Source organism: Colossoma macropomum, unplaced genomic scaffold (genome assembly GCF_904425465.1).
Source record: "Colossoma macropomum unplaced genomic scaffold, Colossoma_macropomum, whole genome shotgun sequence".
NCBI lineage: Eukaryota > Metazoa > Chordata > Actinopteri > Characiformes > Serrasalmidae > Colossoma > Colossoma macropomum.
This window is the reverse complement of record NW_023494806.1, coordinates 28,014,013-28,036,015: the sequence shown is the minus strand read 5'-3', so window position 1 is coordinate 28,036,015 and position 22,003 is coordinate 28,014,013. Positions and strand designations below refer to the sequence as shown.

At 37.0% G+C, this 22,003-nt stretch overlaps 1 protein-coding gene across 4 annotated transcripts in view; it reads left to right on the top strand.

Moving 5' to 3' along the window:
- LOC118827599 (tetratricopeptide repeat protein 28-like) overlaps positions 1-22,003 on the top strand; it is a 149,041-nt gene that overhangs the window by 75,307 nt on the left and 51,731 nt on the right. For 3 of the 4 annotated variants that reach the window (XM_036599022.1, XM_036599021.1, XM_036599020.1), the window contains one exon: positions 15,624-16,131. The exons of the other annotated variant lie outside the window; for it this stretch is intronic. In XM_036599022.1, the coding sequence (XP_036454915.1) occupies positions 15,624-16,131 (508 nt within the window). The remainder of the gene's footprint in view (positions 1-15,623; positions 16,132-22,003) is intronic. 4 annotated transcript variants of the gene reach the window in all.

The following is a 22,003-nucleotide window of genomic DNA, read 5'->3' as shown; positions in this document are numbered from 1 at the left end:
TCTCACGCTGATTTTGGTAATTGAAAAAAATCGGGGAAGAATGCTAAATATGCTTAATATGTGACTGATTACTTCTTTGCTAAGAATTCCTATAATGCTCTGTCCAACTATTATTAGTTCTGTTATCACTGATATAAGGTATACAGTACTGTGAAAAAGTCAGACCACCCTTCTTAATAATCATTTATGCCTTCTTATTAATCATTTACTGAATCAGAACAGCCATTAGGTACTTTATTCATTTTTCATGAGATATTTCTAGATATAGAAATAGATATAGAGTCAAAAAATACATGAAAAAAAAATGTTTTCAAAACAAAAACATATTAAAAAAATAAAATGGGATTCTTAAGAAATCTGCAACACCTGGTAGACCTCCAGAACTGTCACCATCACAGTAACTCACAGAAACTCAAGCTCCACTCAGCTTCAGATCTGAAAAAATATCCACAGATGTTGCTGTCCATCCTGCTGCTAAGACAGCTCAATGTTATGGGTCTGAGAGGTTGTTACTTTTGTTATTGAGAAAAGAAAAGGTACAAAAAGTGGAACATTGCTGAAGCATGTTCTCAGAACTCTCAGAATTTTGTTCTTAATGGCCAGAAATAAATGAATCTGGCTTTAGCACAGAAACATAGTAAAATATATTAGCATGTGAAATTGGAGCTTTCTGTGTGCTACTATATCTTTGAGATATATGTTATCTAGTAGTTTTTGGAACACTGGAGCATGTAAATCTACTCTAGTAGACCCCAAAAATAAAATTATGAACATTGAAAATGAGCATTATTGGTCCCTTTTTTTTAAAGTGAAGAGCAGTTTGAGGATCAGCTGAAAAGACACACACACAGCATGGCCTTACCTGCTAAACCTGCTGTACCCTACAGTCAGTGCCAGAATGCCATGCAGCCAAACTACTTCAAAGTTCTATAACAAAGTTGGTTCTAGTTCAGGACAACCAATGATTGATTTATTTTGTGTTTATGAGCTTAGGTCATTTAGAAACTCATCAGCCTACTCTAGCCATCTTGCCGCTGTCATATGCACACATGAATGCATTATGTAGACATTATAACGACATTAAGCACACATCACAGCATTATGTAGTCATTATAACAGCATTAAGCATTAAGTCTTTTTTTGCCATGTGGACACATACTTTGGTTGAGTGCTTGCTTGAGTGAGTAGCCTGACTGCTCCCCCCTTTCATATGTGGATGACAGACAAGCCTAATGACACTGTGGGGAGTTCCGGCACATTCTGCAGTGCATTTTTCCAGTGTGATTTAAGCTCACAGTGGGGTGCTTTTCATCATACAAAAAGCATTCTTTTTTCTCTGTTATCTGTGTGCGTGTGTATGTGTGTGTGTCTCATCCAGTTCATCTAGAAGAGAATGTTTTGCATCTTTTGTGTGTGTGTGTGCATGTGTGTGCATGTGTGTGTATGCTTGAGGGTGTATGATTTAAATGTCTCAGACTTGCCGTATTAAATGTGTCTCTTATAAGGCTCTATTCCAATTCCGTGGTTTCAAAAAATCCTTTTTGCATTGTGTGTGTTTGTATGTTTGTGTGATTGTGTGTGTGTGTGTGTGTGTGTGTGTGTGTGTGTGTGTGTGTGTGTGTGTGTGTGTGTGTGTGTGTGTGTGTGTGTGCAACCACATTTTGGCCACTACAAATGCAGAGCATGTGGTCCCAGTGGCCACTTGCCTTGGAGATTTTTTACCGCCTTTTTCCCTTTTAACAAACCTATTTGGTTACACATGGAATTAAATGCATCAGATAAAATTTTGTTGGAATTTATTAACCATCAATAACTAACATCATGGTATGGTTACTGTGGTGGTCCACCCTGCTGAAATGGGCTGTCTGGTGTTATAGATGCTATTCCATTGGTTGAAGCATGAGAAATTCAATTAAGCTGCCGGCACACAGAGAGTAGCTAGAGACATAACCTAGATTGGACCACATCAGGGAGGACCAGCTCAGTAGGGGCGACCACCACGGTCACAGAACGACAATGTTTTTATTATTAAAATATAATGTATAAATGTTTCCCTTTTCAGATCAACTCCTGAGTGTTCTTGGTAGTGCAGCATGCTTGTTAATTGTAAATACAATGTTTATGCAATAAAGTTATTTTTCTTTTTCTGGACACAAGTTCTGAAATGCTGCTTAAGTTGCCTTAAGCTCATTTGATAGAGACACAAGATTTTTTTTTATGTGTAGTGCTTCTGATTTTTTTTTTTTTGCTCTGGACTGTGCTTAGAATTAAGGTAGAGAGCTCCATTCTACCTATATGTGTGTGTGTGTGTGTGTGTGTGTGTGTGTGTGTGTGTGTGTGTGTGTTTGTATTTACCTAGGCTTGGGTCAATGCCTGTGACTGGAGCAGATGTTGAATGACTCATGTAATAAATGTTAGTGTTGGCTTCAGCGTGTTGCATTCTCCTTCTCTTTTTCCTCTATTTTCCACATCTTATTTTTCTTTCCTCTCTACCCTTCCACTTAGCTTACTTCTCCTCTAAACTCTGTCTCTCTCTCTCTCTCTCTCTCTCTCTCTTTCTCTCTCCTCCTGGTATTTAACTTTTTTGCATCTCCCCTCTCTTCCTCATGTGTACATTGCGTGACTCAACTGCTCAAGTTATTCCAGGACTTTTCTTATTTCAGTACAGTCCCTGCACAGTGTTTGGTAAACACCCCCCCCTTTCTTTCTAGCCTTCTCACTCTCACTTAATCTTTCTTTTTCTGCCGAAGGATTTATCAACTGTTTAAGAGCAAATCAACACACATTTAATTTACTTCAGTTCAAATATGTGTATTTCCATATGAATAAATATATACAGCATGTATACAGTATATTACACTACTTTTAAACAAGCATTCTACACTATACTCAAATGAAAACTAAGGGTGTTCTCATCCAGTTTTTTTTTTCCCTGCAGCCAAAGCAGATGTTTTTACCTCTGATTTTACAACAGTCATAAGTGAAGAACATGGCATTGTATTTGGTATATTTGATTTTAATACCAGCAACAAACAATACAGCCAAAAATAGACATCAGAAGTGTATTTTTTTTTATTCATATTTTCAGATCCAGATATGCCTGGATCTGAAAATATGCCTGTTTCTGAAAAATTAAACCTAAAATAGTGAGAGGGAAAAACTTAGAAAAACCCCAGTGCTGGAGAGTTTTAGTGTAATTACTCATAAGGGCTAGTTCACTAGCATTCACTAGAAAAGTCTAGTACACAATTAAATCCTTACTGTTTGAACCAAAGGAGCTTTCCAACCTAAACACACACAAAGAAATCCAAAAATCCTTTAGGATGAATCTTGCGAACGATTTGTCAGATAGCTGTCAATACTGATAACATTATGGCAATGAGAAAAAGTGAGTGGAAACATGTTTTACATGAATTTGTTTAGTTACTAGGGCTGCTCGATTATAGCAATTGTAATTATCATGATTATTTTGGTCAGTAATGATGAGTTAACACAATTACTCATTGATTTTGGAAACAGCATGCATTTATTGAACTTAAAAAAAAAAACAACTTTCTTTTGAACAGTGGATCCCTTACACTTTAAATTTAATTAAATATAATAAAATAAAATATATAATAAGAATATATAATAATACATGTACATTTAAATAAATAATATCAGATAATAAATTAATAAAAATAAATAAGATCGGCTGTGTTGTAGTGCACTTCCACAACTTACTGAAAACTACTAAGCATAAGTAAAATAATAAATAAAAATTACACCAAAATAAATGAGTTTGGGCTTTTAGGGAGGGGCAAAAACGCACCACTGTAAAGGAAAGAGGTGCGCTGAATTTATAACAAGACAAAACGAGAGTGTCATTGCAAAACGGAATGCGCCACAATCATTTTATCTCAGTTATCTTTTTTCATAATTGTTAAAAGCTAAAACTGTAATTGAAAAAAAAGATTAATTACCCAGCCCTATTAGTTACATAAAAATGTTATGCTTTACCTTGCATTAAGTTGCGCCTCATGTTCCCCAAAATGTTTAATTCAAGTAATTTTAATGCATTACTTTTTCCCAGTGTAATAAGTGTATCCTTTATCCTCTTTTTATCGTCTGCTCCTTTCTCTGATTCTTAGTAAACAAAACTTTTTTTGAGCACAGCCTTGCTTTAGGACATAAGGTGTCCTTTTTTTGGGGGGGTTAAGGGGCGGGTTATACCACAAAGCAAACCTCCCCTCCGGCTGCTGAGATCCAATCAAGGCTCCTGCCAGCAACTAGTCACCTGGCCTGTCAATCATAGACCCATGGTGTGTGTCACACAGTGGGAAGCAACATTTTCAAAGCCTTTGTACACACAGTAGGCAAACTGTACATTAAACCAACTTATAATATGCGCTATTCTGTGTCTCTGTTTTTTCTGTCTTTTTCTCTCTGTCTGCATGCCTTGCTTTTTGTCTTGCTTTCCATGTCTCTTCCCTTTTCCTCTCCTGTGAAGTCACTCAGATTTAACTCAGGCAGAAACTTCTTGTCCTTTCCTCTACTCCACCATTCTTGTTTCTTTTTCCTGTTGCGCTGTCACTTCTTGTCACCTTTTGTCCAACACCTCGCCATCCCTCCATCCTGTCAGCCTGCTTGTCTTACCCACCTGTAGCCCTCTTTCTAACCCTTCCTTGTCTCTCTCGCCCATCAACCCATCCTATGTAGTCTTGCCTTTTTCACAGCCTGTTTGTTGCCTCTCTCAGTTGCATGTTATCCTTCCTCATTTGTTTTCATATGCCCCAAGAGACTGCTGTGAGCAACAGGGCTAACAATAAATAAGCTTCTTCCTTTTCTCTCTAAATAAGAGGTTTCTTTTCCAATATTCGATTATATCCAGACTCACTTTAGTATTGGTTTCCTTTATTTAATATTAAAGGAATTATTGATATTTAAATAAGCCATGTGTAGGGTATAAAAGGGCTGTTAAAATAGTTAATCATGATACTCGCATTCTTTTGTGTAGTTAATCATGATTATTCGCATTTGTCTTATTTGCTCAAATTTGAACCTTAATTTTTTCCCATTTAAAAAGCAGTGCATTTTCTTATAGCTCTATAAGTGGATGTATGTGAATGTATTTATTACTTTAAACAATTCAGGGACATTATTTTACTTACATTTTTAAAGAATTAGTGGCATCAATAATTTATCACCTTAACCCAGTAACTTTGACACCACTAAAATAACAAACAAAATTTTGTATTATCTATTATCAAAACTGAAAATTTTTATATTTCTCAAAAACTGCTGTTTGAACCAGAAAACACATTAAGTACACATTAATCGCGCTTCATCATTACTATGATTAAACCAAACAATAATAAGAGCTTGCTGATCTGAACTGTGCTCTGAATGAGCTCACATGTTTGCTCAGAAAAAAATGCAGTGCATCCAGCAAAAAAGGATGCGTTATGCATATTTTATATGGTGATAAAAAACACAATAGCACACAGAACATGTCTACATGCCAAAATTGATAAAACGATTTTACTGTTGCCAAAGAGGACAAGCATGCACTCCTTGAAAGGCAAATTTAAACAAGTAGCTTTCTTTTTTGCCACAGTACCGGGCTCATTGAGTTCATGTGGTTAAACCTTCATGTTTTTACTTCATGTTTTCATTACTCATAACACAGACACACACACACACACACACATCATCTAAACTGCTCATCTAAACTGCTCATCCTTCTGGGTCACGGTGGGGTGCTGATTACTGATATCATAGAACAGCTTGTTTTATGTCGGGGATGGGTTAGAATACAGAAGAGGTGTGGGTTTGTTTGGTTAGGTGTCATGCTATTTACAGAATTTTACATATCATACACTCAGGACTGTGCATGAAAAGTTTTGTTTTGGACTGTGTGTGTCTGCAATAGTATATGCATATCTCATCTGTTCTATATTCCACCTGCTTTGACATCCTCCTTTTTATTCTTGCTCCTTTTTTCACAGTACTCATCCCCACCTCTCTCTGTCTTTTTTTTCTCTCTCTCTCTCTCTCTCTCTCTCTCTCTCTCTCTCTCTCTCGCTCTCTCTCTCTGGAGCCTCATTTTTGGGTCTGTCGCTTTTGATAAAGCACCCACGGCCTCTTTTGCTACCCCCAAACCCTTATCGAAGCAGCCAGGGTGGCTAAGACCCTCTAGCATAGAGGCTAACCAGCCACTAGTGCTGACAGGATCGGGTTAACTCAGAGAAAAAAAGCTTCAGAAGCTTCTCCCTTTGAAGGTCTTCTGCCGCCAAGATGTCCCAGCGTTCTTGCTTTTCATATTCACTTTATTGCTTGATTCCCCCGTCAAGACTCGCTGCATGAAGCCTGTAATTTCATCTGGGGATGAGGAGGAGAAGATCAGGGGGATTTGAAGGGGTGGTCTGCTGGGAGGGTGGGATTGCATCCGTGTGTGGAAAAAGAGGGTTTGGGGTTTGGTGGTTCTGCATGGCGGCAAGTGTTTATGATTTGGGGTGCATGCAAGAGTTTGGAGATAAAGAGACTGGTGTCTGCTTTTGCTGAGAATGAAGGATTGAAAAGCATTCAAGGGCAAAGGAAACACATAACAGTTCCTCAAATTCTCACTTAGCCTATGTATGTTGTATTCTACTCTAGTAAAAGATAAAAAAAGAGTATTCCTGGACAAACTTTGTTATTCTTTGTGTCAAGACTTGCTTTCATGCCTTGTTTTCTAAATTTGGAAAATACTTCTGGAACAATTGGAAGCTAAGCCAAATCAATGAACCACACATACTCAAAGTCCTGACATTTTTCCTCTAGTAGTAATAAGTATCTTGTTGGAATCAGATAATGGTAGTTGACTTGTGGGTAGCCAGCATTTAAAATCAAAATTGAACCAAATATTCATTTTTGTGACTTCAACTCAAATTCTCTCAATGTGTTCCTGTTTTACATGACCGAGACATATTTACTAGCCAAGAACTCCTCATCTAGCAACTCTCTCTTTTAAAATGAACTGAACAAATGTAAGTACTGACTAATACAAGGCTCATTAAAATTTTGTAATCACTTTTGTAATCAGTAATGCTGTTGAAAGAGAGAGAGCTCTTCTCCTATCCTCCCTAATTGCAAACAGGTTTAGGGATGTGTTGATAGAGAGGGAAGTCTGCGATTAACATTGAGAGTTGATAATTTTATAATTGTGTCACATCCCCTTTTTATTGTTCAGCTCAGACGCTTCAGCCACTATCAGTCTTTCTTGCTACTCTTTTTCTGCACTTTTCCTCAGTATCTCTGGATTAATATTGCACACTGTGGTAAAAGTTCAATGCTTTTTCCGTATTATTGCATGGTAAACAATGAAATATTCCAGCTCTCAGTACTAGAGTAAAGTACTTTATTTAAATAAGCTAATGCTGCAAAGATGTTGTATTCTGCCTATAGGTGAAATAGACATTCTTATTGATATAGTTGCATATCAATATTGTTGGGCATTTGTATTGAATCAATATCAGTAGAAGATGCTGGATTGGTTATCAGAGGGACAAAAAACGAATAACTCTTCATTCACTGTAAGATGACAACTGTCACATGAAATACATTACTTAAATAATAATAAAAATATTCCCATCACTTCTCCTCTTAGCCTAAATAAGCCTGGCAACATTCATTCCATACCTGCTTTTGCTGCAGTAACGTAAAGGAGCAGGTGCTGTCAGGTAAACGTCACAATTAGCCTATGTTTAATGTTATGGTAGTTGAGTAGTGTAGGCTAAGCTGTTGACAAACTTGATTGTAGATTTATTTATGAAACAGTGTGTCAGTTCTAGCAAGTAAACAAACAACGGCCCTATCTTTTCTCCTTAGCTCGTTATTTCTAAAATTCTCTGGCAACATCTCTTACAGCAACTTATAATGCTGTTTGTTGCTAAATTAGGTTACCCACAAAGCTAGCTATAATGCTATGTTTATAAACAGCTAATGTCAATAAGTGGTTAAACTATAGCATTTAACTTATTCTGCCTGTTCTGTATAGTTTTAATGCAAAAAATCACTTTTCATGGTGTTTTTTCACATTGCATTCAGGATGTAATGGCCTTAACTTACCATGATTAATCCAGTTAAACATTAAAGTCTCTAAACAATAATACAATGGATGTTTGTTTTGTGTTCGTAACACTACGAACTACGAAGTTGGAAGTATATTTTTAAACTGCATTATGTCATGTTATCTTGGTAGGACACTTAAGAAATGTTGGGGGAAATTTTTTTTGATGTTATGTATGAAGAAGAAAGAGTATCGGCCACTATGTTGTATTTTTAAATCCTCAAATAACGAAATTGGTCTTATAATCCTACATCGCTCGGGCTCTAATTTCAGTATTGAGCGTTATGATACTACAATCGATATATAAATATATAAATTTTGGTATTGTAATAGGTCTGCTCTATTACTCTAGTATATAATATCCACGGTTTGGGGCTCAAACCTCCATGTTACTATATTGAGTAAAGGTTAGATTTGTAATTTAATCTTTCCTTTCCTGACCTTAACTATAGTGCCTTTTCTGTGTGCTGTCTGTCCTCATTTTGTCATTTTACATTTGCTTTCCTTATCCTTTCTGACATTTTCAGCTTCTTCCACTCTTTCTTTCAGTCTTACTTACTCAAACACACCCACACACACAACCACACACACACACACACACACACACACACACACACACACACACACACACATACACTCTAGAGATAGATGTTTTTTTATTTGTCAGGTTTCACTTATGCAGGTGTAATCAGATCTAAGGCTAGCGCTCCTCCAGAATGTCTTGCTTGGCTCCCCTCTCCTCTTATCCTTCAAACACATCTGCTTCTTTCTTTCATCCTCTATCCTCACTTCTCCTTAAAATCTATTTCCTCCTCTTTCACCGGTCAATATCTCTCTCCTTCTGTTGTGAGTGTATCTAATCGTAATATGCTTCACTACTGAAAAGAAAAGATGCTTGGACAATGCCACTTTCATATGAAAAGCATTTTGATTTGAATGTATGAAAGGCTTCAGAAATCCTATTTGTGTGTTTGTGTGTGTGTGTGTGTTTGTGTGTGTCTTTTATGGCCAGCACAAGAGGAATATGAGTATTAGTTGCATAAATTCTGGCTGAAGTCCACCATTTACCTTGCTTTTTTCATATAGTAAGTGTGTTGATTTGTTTCCATGATGAAGTTATCTGTTTCACAGCATATGATGCTCACATTTCACAGTGTGTGTATATATATATATATATATATATATATATATATATATATATATTATATATATATATATATATATATAATATATATATATATATATAGAGAGAGAGAGAGAGAGATAGATAGATATTTTTAACAACAATACTCTGTTGGTTCTGTACAGTGTGTACAGTAAAATAATTACAAAAAAAGCTTGTGTGTGTATAATGATCATGTAGACATATTGGCAAAATTCTCCAGTGTGAAATAAAGCATGGGATATACTAGTCCATTTTTAATATTTTAATTTCCAGATTGCATAACGATGAACATGTGTCAGTAGCACATATCATGATAAAACAGTTCTTAGTGTGGAAGCCTGTATTTTATAAGTAGCATTTGTTTATTTACTGCTAGGATAATGCTGATATCTGCCAGCTCTCCAGTGGATTTTCCTATTTTAAATTTGCAACAAGCAAATGTTTTAATACTGTGCAGCTCTAGCCTGCACACAGACAACATATTTATTTTATTTTCTATTTATGTATATATATTTTTTCTTTGTATAATGTAGTTTTACAAGTGAATAATTTAGTAAACATTTCTACTCAAAGGCAAAGAAGCAAAGAACCCTGAGAGATATCAAAGGACAGACAGTAACAAGGTGACTTACTTTCTCCACAAATTATGCTGGTTTTGCTTATTATTTTTTCGATAATCACTTTAAATTAGATAGAAGGAATGAAAGGAATGCAAGGATAAACACATGGCTCCGGACCAATGTCATATCTGATCCTGTGGAGCCTTGTGCTACTGTATACACCCTCTTTCACACTACAATTCCCATGGGCCTGCTGATATCCTATCAGCAGTTCTCTCATCCTTAAAAGCATTGTAGGGTTATCACAAAGATTTTATATTTTCTATTAGTAGACTAACGCTGCTGACAAGCAACCAACTGCAGTTTTTCTGTCTGTTTCTGTGCTGTTAAATATTGAATGAAAACGCAATGTAATGTATAGTTTTAGCTGCTTTGTTTAATCAATAAAACAGCTGCTAGCAGTTCAGAAGCCAAGGCTGAGAGAGCCAGTTGCTTAGTGTTTGCTTGCAGAGCGCTCTCCGCTGGGATTCTGAGGCGATAGATGAATGCTCGCAGCAGTGGGGAAGCAGTTGGTGCTTCTTCTCTCTCAGTATGACCTAGTCTGCTTTACTGACTCACTTAGCCAACACCTGCTGATCATACACGTCGAGGCACCAGCTTAACCGCCCAGCTGCCTGTGGCTCTGCCAAATGAGCTAGACTTGTTTTCCACTGGAAAACATGTTTGCTTTGATGGAGTGATTTATGTGAACAGGTTGGGATAGAGATCCTTGGGACGTTGGAACAATTGCAAGGAAACAAGTTTTTACGTTGACTTGATTGGATTGAAAGCAGGAAAATCATACACTGAAGGACTAGCTGTCTGCTCTTGGAGAAGGTCCTTGACAAGTTTTGGCACAAGAAGTATCACAGCTCAGAGAAGCTCAAAAACAATTCAACTGTGTGAGACATTTCTTGCAGTAGAACACAAGAACACATGTCAGAGGACAACTTTTGGTGCTGGATTGCAGCACAGTCCACTGCAGACAATGCTACATCCACAGGCTTTCCTTCAAAAACCTCTAAAATTCCTCCAGTTAACGTCTGGAGTACAATCAATAACACAAGAAAAACAACATATTTCTAGCTAGTGAAACATAATAATTAGCTAACATGCAGTCAAAATCAGTGTTTCAGGGATATCTTAATCTGGATCTCATCTGGCTCTTCCTCAGCAACATCAAAGGGCTACACATAGCAGGGCTTCAAATTATGGGGGCTTTTTTTTCTGGGTGTGACAGTGCATTGTTTTGCTCAAATGCAAATTCAAACTTTTCCCAAACAGAGTTGCCAGTTCTTTCACCACTGTATCCTTGCAACTGTGAAAGGCAAAAAACTCATCAACGTTTATCTGAACTACATATAAAAGTTGATGATGAGCTTTCAGTTGTATGTCAGTTGTATATGTGTATGTATGTAAGCTAGCATTGCTGAGAAGTCCACCAAAAACATTTCTTCTTGCAAAGGAAATGTTTTGGGGGACTTCTCAGCTATGCTAGCTTGCATAGATTTTTGTTGACAGGCTTGTTGTTGGGCTGACAGTGTTGACAAAGGCACCATTGGCCTTATTTTGAGCTCCACTTTCATGGGGTGTTGCATTGGCTTGACATGGCCAAAAGTATGTGGAAACCACCCACATGTGCTTATTGAACATCTCTTTCCAGAACTGTGGTCATTAGTATGCGGTTGCCCCTTTCCCCTCTGCTGTGTTTGTCTGCGGAGATTGAATGGCTCTTTGCTTGATGGTATGCACCTGTTAGCAGTGCCTGTGGCTGAAATAGCCAAGCCCACCAATTAGTGTCCATATTTTTTTAGCCATGTAGAGTAAGTCTATGTTCCTACCCACATTTAAACCAGGTTCCTCATGTTGCCCCCAGATGTATATTCTTCTTACAAGATTATGATGCTTCTCATAGCTGCAGCATCATGCAGCACATAGCATTGTGTTGAGAGAGACTACCGCAAACTACACACTTAAAAGTGATGGTTCTTCAAGGTTTTTTTAGTAAAGAAAATGGTTCTATATAGAACCATGAACACTCAAAGAACGCTTTGCCTGATTAAAGGGTTCTTGGCATCATGCAGGGGTTCTTCAGATTGATGGAGAATGTGCTTTAAATGGTTCTATATAGAATATAAAGCACCAAAAAGGGTTCTTCTGTTGTAACATGCAATAGATGAACGCTTTTTTGTGGTATATAGAACCCTTTTCATAAAGATTCTTTGAGTGTTCCTGGTTCTATATAGAACCATTGTTTTTACTAAAGAACCCCTGAAGAACCATCATTTTTAAGTGTGTAGGCAACTTAGCCATACTTGGATGCAAGCATACATAAAAGCCTTCTGGTAGTATATTCAATCAGTCAGCTGAAGCCAGTACTACAGAATAACATGTGTAGTCAATTATGCTAATTATAATAATTGCACTAAGCAACAATACCTTTTGTACACAATAGTGATTGCAGTAGTGTAGCCGTGCATAACTTGTGACTGAGCAGGTGCTGCCTTTGCTTACAGATGCTGCAGAACAATTTCTTGGAGATGCAGAATTACTCTCAGCTAAAAGAAAAAAAGCTGCTAAAAGCCAAGTGTTTCACTTGCGTAGAAAAATAAGGAAATGAAGATTACAGAAAAAGAGTGCAAGAAAATAAGAATAATTCAGCTGTCACAACCACTACTTACTTTCTAAGTTACCACTAAGTGTCTTGACTGGATTCTTGAAACCTTCCATCTTCTCATTTGTCCCTGAGGAGCCTAGCCTTGTTTAGCCTTCATTAGAAGACCCTCAGCAGAAAAGTGTTTCCTGATATGGGCCAGCGTAACAGTTTACAGATCCTGACAGCTGGATTAATCAGATCATCTGGAGACTAGTATGCCTGTGTAAACAAAATCATGTCTGTGTGCACAGATGTAATGAGGGACATTTGGGAGGGGTCTTGAGGAGGAGAATGAGGAAAATCAAATAATATGAACTGACTCCTTTTCGTTTATGCATTCCTCAGCAGATATTCATGTTGATTTTTATCTGTGAATCTGGGTCATGCATCTTTGTCCATTTATGGACAAAGTTAGAATAGCTCAAAAATAAGCATTTTAAAAATAAAAGTTACATATATATGTGTATTATTTTAATCACATATCATTTTCATTAGTCATTAATTTTTGCAGTTAATACATATATTACCAGTGTTACAGGTAGCCAGGATATTTAATTTCACTTGATTTGTCCTTCCTGGGGTCAATTGTCCAGATTCTATCCTCAAGTAAAGCCTTTTAATCTACTCTTCTATTTTAATAACAATGTGATTCTAACAATGCTGAAAATTCAGTGATCTGTTTTTGTCACAAACTACCATGCAAACATATGAATAGAAATATATTTCACACTACAGTTTAGGCTTGCAAAAAATAAATATTTTGATATTCCAGGATAAGGGGATGGTATCTTTTTCACATGAAGACTGTGTTCAAAAAATAAGCTGTATTTTAAGCTAATTAGTAGCTTGTACATAGTTAGCTAGCTAATATATGTAACACTGACAGGGTGAGCTGCTGAATGATCAGTAGTTTTTTGGGGTAGCCTGCTGAATATTTTTAATTAACAGAAACTGCAGAAAGCTTGAATGTATCAAAAATATTTCTTTTCTGGTGGTTGAAGCCCCTGTGGAAAGCAAAGTCAGACTTGCATATGTTGTATGTGACTATCCTTCAGTTTAAGAAAATGTTCGCAGACCTTACTTCTTTCTAAATATGGCATAATTGTTATTTTTCTTTTGCTGTCTGATCACAAATACAATATCAATATCAATTGCTGCCCTCTTTGGGTTAAGTTGTTAACTCATTCTAGATTGGATGTCGCTTTGAAAATGATTCAAAATAATAACATTCAAATTCAGATTTTAAATTTACAATTCTAATTCTAATTTACATGAATCTAACACAGTACCCACCTATTCAAATAAAAACCGTTGCTTATTGGATATGAAATAAAACTAAATTGATATTTTTTATCATTGACCAAACTTTTTATTTGGTTAACAATTAAACGGTTAATGATTTATATCCCTAATAGTGAGAGAAAGGACAGTAGCACACAAAGCTCCAACATTGCCCAATATGGACATGCACATGTTCCAAATACTCTGGGAGCAAATTAGTTTAATGAGTTAAAGGAGACAAAGCCAGTGTCTCTGAATATATCAATTGCAATATGTTATGAAAGTTATAGTTAATAATCAGTTAATAATTTGTGCTACATGGAACATATTGTTTGAGGAGTGGTTCGAGTTGAGCTGATATGGCATCACTTCAAAAGACACATGTAATTTTAAAGCTTGAGATACTCTATCAGGAAAACATGAAACAAGTTGTGACTGAGGGTAATTGCCAGCTTTGGCCTGTGTGAAGTTTCTTCAAGCCTTTAAAGTCCAGCAAAATGCTGAAAGTGCTTATTGGTGTAAGTAATTGATTCCAGATTTTATCAAGCCTACGAAAGGAACGGAAGAACATGCATGACGACTGCTTTTGTATGCAGTCCATTTAATGCCGTGCCTTTCAGAGTGCAAAGCTAAAAGTTTGAGTTACTTACATGCTAGAGAAAGTAAAATATTCATGTACATGTGTCATGAACGTGCTGGCATGACATAGTAGCAGCTCTGGTGCTGTTTCACACACATAGCCTCTCTTGAATTTTGTTCAATAAAGTTTATTACAGCATGCTAATTTCAGATCATAATTTGTAACAGTCTGGTTAATTTACTAGATGGACATATTTCCAGTCATACATCATGTAGCATTCTAGCATATACAGTATTGCTGTGTTTCAGAAAACAGAACGTAAACATGCACCCAGCTTACATTAGTCTGAAAGTCCTTTTTACCTGGCATTTGTCCAGAGACCCCCTCCCAACTTCAAAATACCATGGATTGTCTCTGCGTGGAGCAAACGCTTCAATTAATGTAACATCTGTCCATACAAAAGCAGCTTTCTCAAAACCCCAGCTGTTTACCAAAAATATAAACACCAGACAGGCTAGTGGTTAAAGGTTCAGGTCAATCTTTTTGAATGTATACTTTTTTGCTCTTTACTACCATGCACAGTCTATATTAGCTCCAGCAACTTGCATATGTAGGTCAGTGCATTAAAAGCTTGATAAGATTTGATTTTGGGTGTTAGGCGAGACATTCAATTTTAACTATTATCTTTTAGCAGAAAATTATTTAGATGTAGAGTGGCTCCCTGACTGGTCCCACACAACCGAAGAGAGCAGAATGGTTTCTTTTCACTGCAGTTCTAGTAAAAATCTCCTCCTGATTAGATGTGTCTTTATCCCTGCTGTGGTGGTTTGCCCAATTCACTCCTACTACAATCAAGCAAGCTGACAACTTTGAAGCATGCTTGCTGCTGTGCTTGGTATGAATGGGGGTTTACCCACCCCACTGATCTTTCAAAAGGATGCAGAGTCTTTGTGCTTGTTGTTTGGCCCCTTTGCAGAATTCTTCCACAAAGAGATTTGGAGAGTCTTTCTTGTTGTAATCTTGTGCCAGTGTATTTTTTCAAATTATATGCCACATGGTTTGAGCAGAAGAGAAAATCCTTGTGCTAGCTAACAGCATCCTTTGCCTGTGTAATGCAGATCAATTTGCTCAGAGCCGCGTTCTTTGCTTGATATTTTTAAGTAGTTTTAACTGCAGTGTGTGTGTGTGTGTGTGTGTGTGTGTGTGTGTGTGTGTGTGTGTGTGTGTGTGTGTGTTTTTTTTTTTCTTTGCAGGCTGCATCCCTAGCACTCTGCAGCTTGGGACATGTCTACACAGCCATAGGGGACTATCCCAATGCACTGGCCAGCCACAAGCAGTGTGTCCTGCTTGCTAAACAGTCCAAGGACCAGCTGTCTGAGGCACGAGAGCTGGGTAACATGGGTGCCGTCTACATTGCCATGGGGGACTTTGACAATGCCATCCAGTGTCATGAGCAACACCTGACCATTGCCAAGGCTCTTGAAAACAAACGGGAAGAGGCAAGGGCATACAGCAACCTGGGGAGTGCCTACCATTATCACCGTAACTTTGATAAGGCCATGTCCTACCATACACATGTTCTAGAACTAGCTCAAGAGCTCAACGAGAAGTCCATTGAGATAAGGGCCTATGCTGGGCTGGGCCATGCTGCTCGATGCATGCAGGACTTAGAACGGGCCAAGCAGTACCACGAGCAGCAGCTGACCATCGCAGAGCTACTGAAAGATCGAGCTGCTGAGGGAAGAGCATCATCCAATTTGGGTAAAAGCTTTTTGGGGTTGGTTTGAGGGGTAAAGGGCAGAGCAGCATTAAAATGAAAGTCAAATTGTGTTTTGTTTTGTTTTTTTTGTTTTTTTTTTTGCAAAGTCTTTTGGGATCTATATAAAAAAATACCCAGACAGACTTTTCCCCAAATAGAGCTAATTATCATTCTAGCAATAAAAGTGTACGTTTAGAGGAGAGACTAAAGCTGTAGTTCTGTATTCTTATTTGGGCTGCAAGATATGGCCAACTGCTATATTAGAATTATATTGCTGCATTTGAGATAGCAATATATCATCCAATACATTGAAAACACTTTAATGGACCCTTGATGTGGTTAAGGACTGGCCCTGGCATAATTTTGGAACAAACTTATTTGTGCTTGTTAAATCATCTAAATGCTATGATTCATCCAAACATCCAGAGAACATCTGTGGTTGGTCAGGATATTTACAATAGACAAGATCTTCTTATCCACATTTTTTTTAAATGACACATTTACTTCATTTCACTTATACTTTGTAAACTAACATTATACTACTAATGCTTATAGTACATATGGAAAGCTACATATCCTACCCACTGCTTTACATTTTAAGTTTTCTACTCTTGCTGCAAAAGTGCCCTATATTGGAGGTCACATGGAAAAATCGTATTTATAATATTGTAGTTGCCTTCGTTTCTTATTCATTTTGAAGCATATCACATTTAACACTTTTGACAGGTTGGTATTTTGGTGTTTCACAAATAAGACCCTTGAGACCCCGCAAGACACATACTCTAGCTCATAAACAGTTTTTGTTCTCGACGTCCTCCTTGACTTTGGAAACATCTGCATGTTAAACAGCCCAATTTAGCTTGTCCTGCCCCGCTTGCTTAATGAAAACTCCAAGCAGTTTGTCTCCTGTTGTAAATGTTTTGAGGCTGCTTGCCAGTTTGATGACACATCTGTAAAGTCCTTCTAAGGTCACTGGAATTACATCATGGCAAAAGGAGAGGAGTGCCATCTTGTTGTATGACAAGAAAAAACATCTATAGTGGCTGAGGGCAAGGAGAAGCATTAGTTTTCTCTTTGTGTTGTTGGAGTACTCACACAAAGTGGCAAGCTGCTTTGGTGGCAATGTCCGTATCTGTGTCAGATGCCATTAGGAGGAGCATCTACCTGTCTGCTGCAGTAACAGTGAAGATATGCGCACACTAAATCGCTGTGCACTTTGAAAGATGACCAAATTAAAAATACACACAACATTTAGCCCCTTCATTATGTCATTTTTCACCTATTATGTTTATTTTAGCCTACCTCTACCATTTATTAATAATTCATAGAATGTGCTCTGCACATTTCACTGTGTGTATGTCCATGTTTCTTTAGAGCTGGGCTCTCTCTTGCCTTTGCAGTGCTTGCCCAGTGTTCATAATAACTCACCTCAGCTTGTGTATTATGATAATGAATTATGCATGTTCCTTTCCTTGCCTTTGACAGTGCCTAGTGGCTTATTCGTCTTTGGCCCTATTAGTACGAGATGCCTTGGTTCCCTACAACAGCGTCACACATAATCCCTTGCAGTTATATTTTTTTATGGTTGCACTTCTACACTGCCTGCCAACTTACACAAGCTTTGGGGTTAGTTTTAAAGTCTCATTAGCCTTTGGATGACATCTTTTCCTCTTCCGTACAGGAAAGCACCAGAACGTGGCCGTAGAAACATTATATTACATTGCTACATAGTTATGATGCATAATGCATCTGCATGCATTCATTATTTCTTATAAAAGTGGCATGAGGTGTTGCAACAGGTAAAGAGCAAATTGCTACTAATAGAATATGGCACAATTATGTTTGCTAACTAAAGGTCCTGAAGACGTACACTCCAAAAAAATTAGCTGTAATACAATACAATGAAATAAACATTGCATTGGAGAAGAAATTTGAGAAGACTTAATACTAGTGAAAATCTGTCCATGCAGCAAGAAATCTTAAAATAAGTTGGTACCAGTCTGGAAACAATTAAGCTCTGATGAATGTTCAAAGGTTTAAAATAAGTAAAAAATGCTGTTTTTTAGATTAAACTACCTGGGGTCAGACTTGCTACAGCACAGTAATAAGGAAAATACACTGAATATTAGCAAATAAATCTTAATTATTTTTTTTCCATTCCAAATTTTGGCGCACTGAAAAAATAAGGCTAAGCAACAAGAAAATAAATCACTCATTTAAGTGGGAATTACCTAATACTATTGGAGTATGATTGTACTGACAACTGGTCCTTAATCTCAGAGCATACTGATTTTACTGAAATCACAGTGAGGACTGCAAGTGAAATTTCCATCAACTTTTACTGACAACTGAACAGAGAGACAGGGAGTGAGAGAGAGACAGAAATAGAGATGACACTGAACCACTGAAGAAGAAAATGTTATACTGTTTGAACATCAGATAGAAAAATATTTCTGAATGAAATAAACAACTTGATAACAAGGAATGAAAAATCTTCTACAGCAGAAGGTACAAATGCACAACAACAAATATCTGAAAGACAGTGCAAACAGAAATATAAGCACACCATTGCCACTATATAAAATGTATTTTTTAGCATGCCTTATGTGTGAATTTTAAATCAAGCTCAAGCAATTGAACTGGAGTTTGTGTTACTGAATCTTGAAACAAGTTTTTTTAAATGAAAGAGAATGATACAAATTGGTACTCTTTTACCAATAAATTACTCATTTACTGATTTTAACTAATTTTAAGTTTTTCTGACTAATTGAGGCATAACAGATATTCAGGATCAATTTAAGAATATACCATGAATTCAAAGATAGAAACTAGTAAGTAACTTTTAAAACAAGATAATTAATCTCATATTTCCAGACATAAGATTTTAAACCTTGGCAAGCACAGAACAAATTGCAGTGTACCCTTGAGGGTGACGAAAGAGGTAACACGCTAGTGACCATTTAGTGCCTTACATGAGAAAGTATAATAGCATTCCATGGTGGCCAAATATTTAGTAGAAAGTGAATATATCATGGATCTCGCTAAATTGACACATATTTCAGTAAAATAAACATCACCCTTGGCTTACGTTAGCAGTGAACTCTCCACTGGTTCTCTTTATAGAATCTGTTTGACTCATAGTGTACTTAACTGGTGACAAGTCAAACCTAAAGAGGATGACATACAATATAGGTCATTTCAGAATAATGAGGTCCATTTATCTATTTCAGTGTGCAATCTAAATGTAATGTACCTTATTTCAACATTACATCTTAGGTGAAATAGTGGTAGCTCCTTTTCTTTGAAATGAGACCTTACAGTTACTGTCAGAAGCATAATAGATAACTGAGAGATACAGCAGGGGACAAGGTCATGGTTTATGTTTTCACTTGAATGGCGGTGGTGTACTTTAAGTGCTTGTTCACTCTCAGAAAGCATTTTACCTTTTAAGGTAACAAAACTCTGTTGCTGTGGTGGTAGTTTCAAGGATGCATCCTTAGTACCTTCACTTATGGAATGTAATTGCACAACTTTCCTTTATAATTATATGAAGTGTTTTTGAAACCATGCATCACATCTTGACTCCAGCCTATTTTATTTTTTTCTGTTTAAAAAAGTTCAGAAAAGGTACAAATATGCACCTTTCCTTTTGGAAAGTGAACAAAGTGTATCTTTCAAAACTTAATGTACTCCATCTAGGAACATGCTGAATTAAAAACAGTACAAAAAGTTGTACTGAAATAAAAAAGAGTATAAAAGCAATAAAAATCAATATCTTAAATATTTTACCTTAAAATTCATTGTTTTGTTTTTTTTTTGTACATATATTTTTGTTCTAAATTTGATGCCTGAAACATGTTTCAGAAAAGACGGGACAGGAACGTGTTTACCACTGTGTTACATCACCTTCTCTTTTAACAACACTTAAAAGTCATTTGGAGAGTGAAGATACAAACTGATCCCACTTTGAAAGTGGACTTTTTTGCAGATCTTTTGTTATACAGGCTTTCACCTCTGCAACCCTACGGGTACTTCATTGTTGTATTTTGCACACATTTTCATTGGCAGACATGTCTGGACTGCAGGAACTCCTGTCTCACATTCACATTCTCTCATTACACAGCCATGCTGTTGTAAAACATACAGAATGTGGCTTGACGTTGTCATGTTGAAAAAAGCATGGACATCCCTAAAAAAGACAGCATCTAAAAGGCAGCAGTTTTCCAAAATGTGTTGAGCGTTAATGGTGCTTTTACAGATGTACTATCCCCTTATACCATGACAGACCAGCTTTTGAAATTTGTGCTGGTAACAGTCTGGATGGTTCTTTTCTTCTCTGGTACAGAGAATACTACGTCCGTTGTTCTGAAGGTTTGACTCATCAGACCACAATACATGTTTTCACTGTGCCTCAGTCCATTTTAGATGAGCTTTCACCAAGACAAGTTGGCAGCATTTCTGGTTGTTGTTGACATATTGCTTCCAGAGAGCATTGTACAATCTTCCATTTGTGGATACAGTGATGAATGGTGTTTATTGACATTGTTTTGTCAAAGTATTCCTGAGCCTATGTGGTGGTCTCTATCACAGAAGCATGCCGGTTTTATTGCAATAGCGTCTGAGGGGTTGAAGATCATGGGTATTCAGTAGTGGTTTTTGGCCTTGTCCTTTACACACAGAGATCTCTGGATTCCCTGAATCTTTTGATGAGATGTTGTACTGTGGAGGGTAAAATACCTAAAATCTTTGCAATCAATCACTAAGAAACGCTATTCTTAAAAGTGGCGAGTCTTGTCTCATCCTTGCTTAGAAAGGACTACCCCTTTTTACCCATTCATGATTGCATCACAGATGTTTAATGAACATTTCACAATGCTCTTAGTCTGAAATTGCCTCTGTCCCAGTACTGTTACTCAAACGCAGGTAGATTTATAAATGACTGCTTTCTGCTTTTGTTTGCATTTTACCTACTGTCTCAACTTTTTTTTGTACATTTGAGGGTACATTTACACTGTTTGTACCATGGATATGGGCAAACATTTACCTGGACAGTGTCCTTTTTTCTGAGTAGTGTATGAATTGTTGATTTAACTTAAATATATGTACATATATATATATATATATTGACAAAAAACATGTTTTGAGGCTGCACACCATAGACTGACTTTGTATTCATAACACATCTGTTGACGCAACTGAAAGCCCATAGTGCGGTCTGATTTCAAGTATTACTGCCAAACCTGGCACACATTAGCCATTACAGTTAACCTTGAAGCTAGACCTCTAATTGCACTTGGCTACTTGATCTCTGCTCTCAGTGTTAAAGTGTGCACCTGCCAGGCCAAAGGGCTTTGTCGCAACATCTTTTACTATTACCTATTCAGTCATTCAAATGTCTGCCCTATTACTCACTTGGTTCCATGAATATTTATAAGGGCACTTGACAGCTAATGGCATGCCCTCCTCCTTCCCTTCCCTGTATTTCCAGGCTGGCCTGAATTGGAGTTTTTTATTAACGAGGCATCACTGAGACAGTCTGCTGATTGGGTCTTGTGATATACAATAATGTAATTAGTTATGCCTTATGCCTTGCAGTGCTGAATACAGTGTATTTAGAAAAGTTTTCTGTGTTCCATTATATGGGTGTAATTGTTAATGCAGAGAACACTGCTGCAATCTACTGCTCCTGCTGCTGGATGAATTCTAGTTCCTGAAAATGTAGTTATTCAGGTCACAATTTACTTTTATTATTAGGGAAAAGTCTTCTTTGCATTTGTTGTTCCAGGCTAACAGTAAAATGCGTTTATTTATATATTGGATTTTTTTCCACAGATGAGTTACTCACTCAAATGCTCCTATTTCACAGCTTTGGGA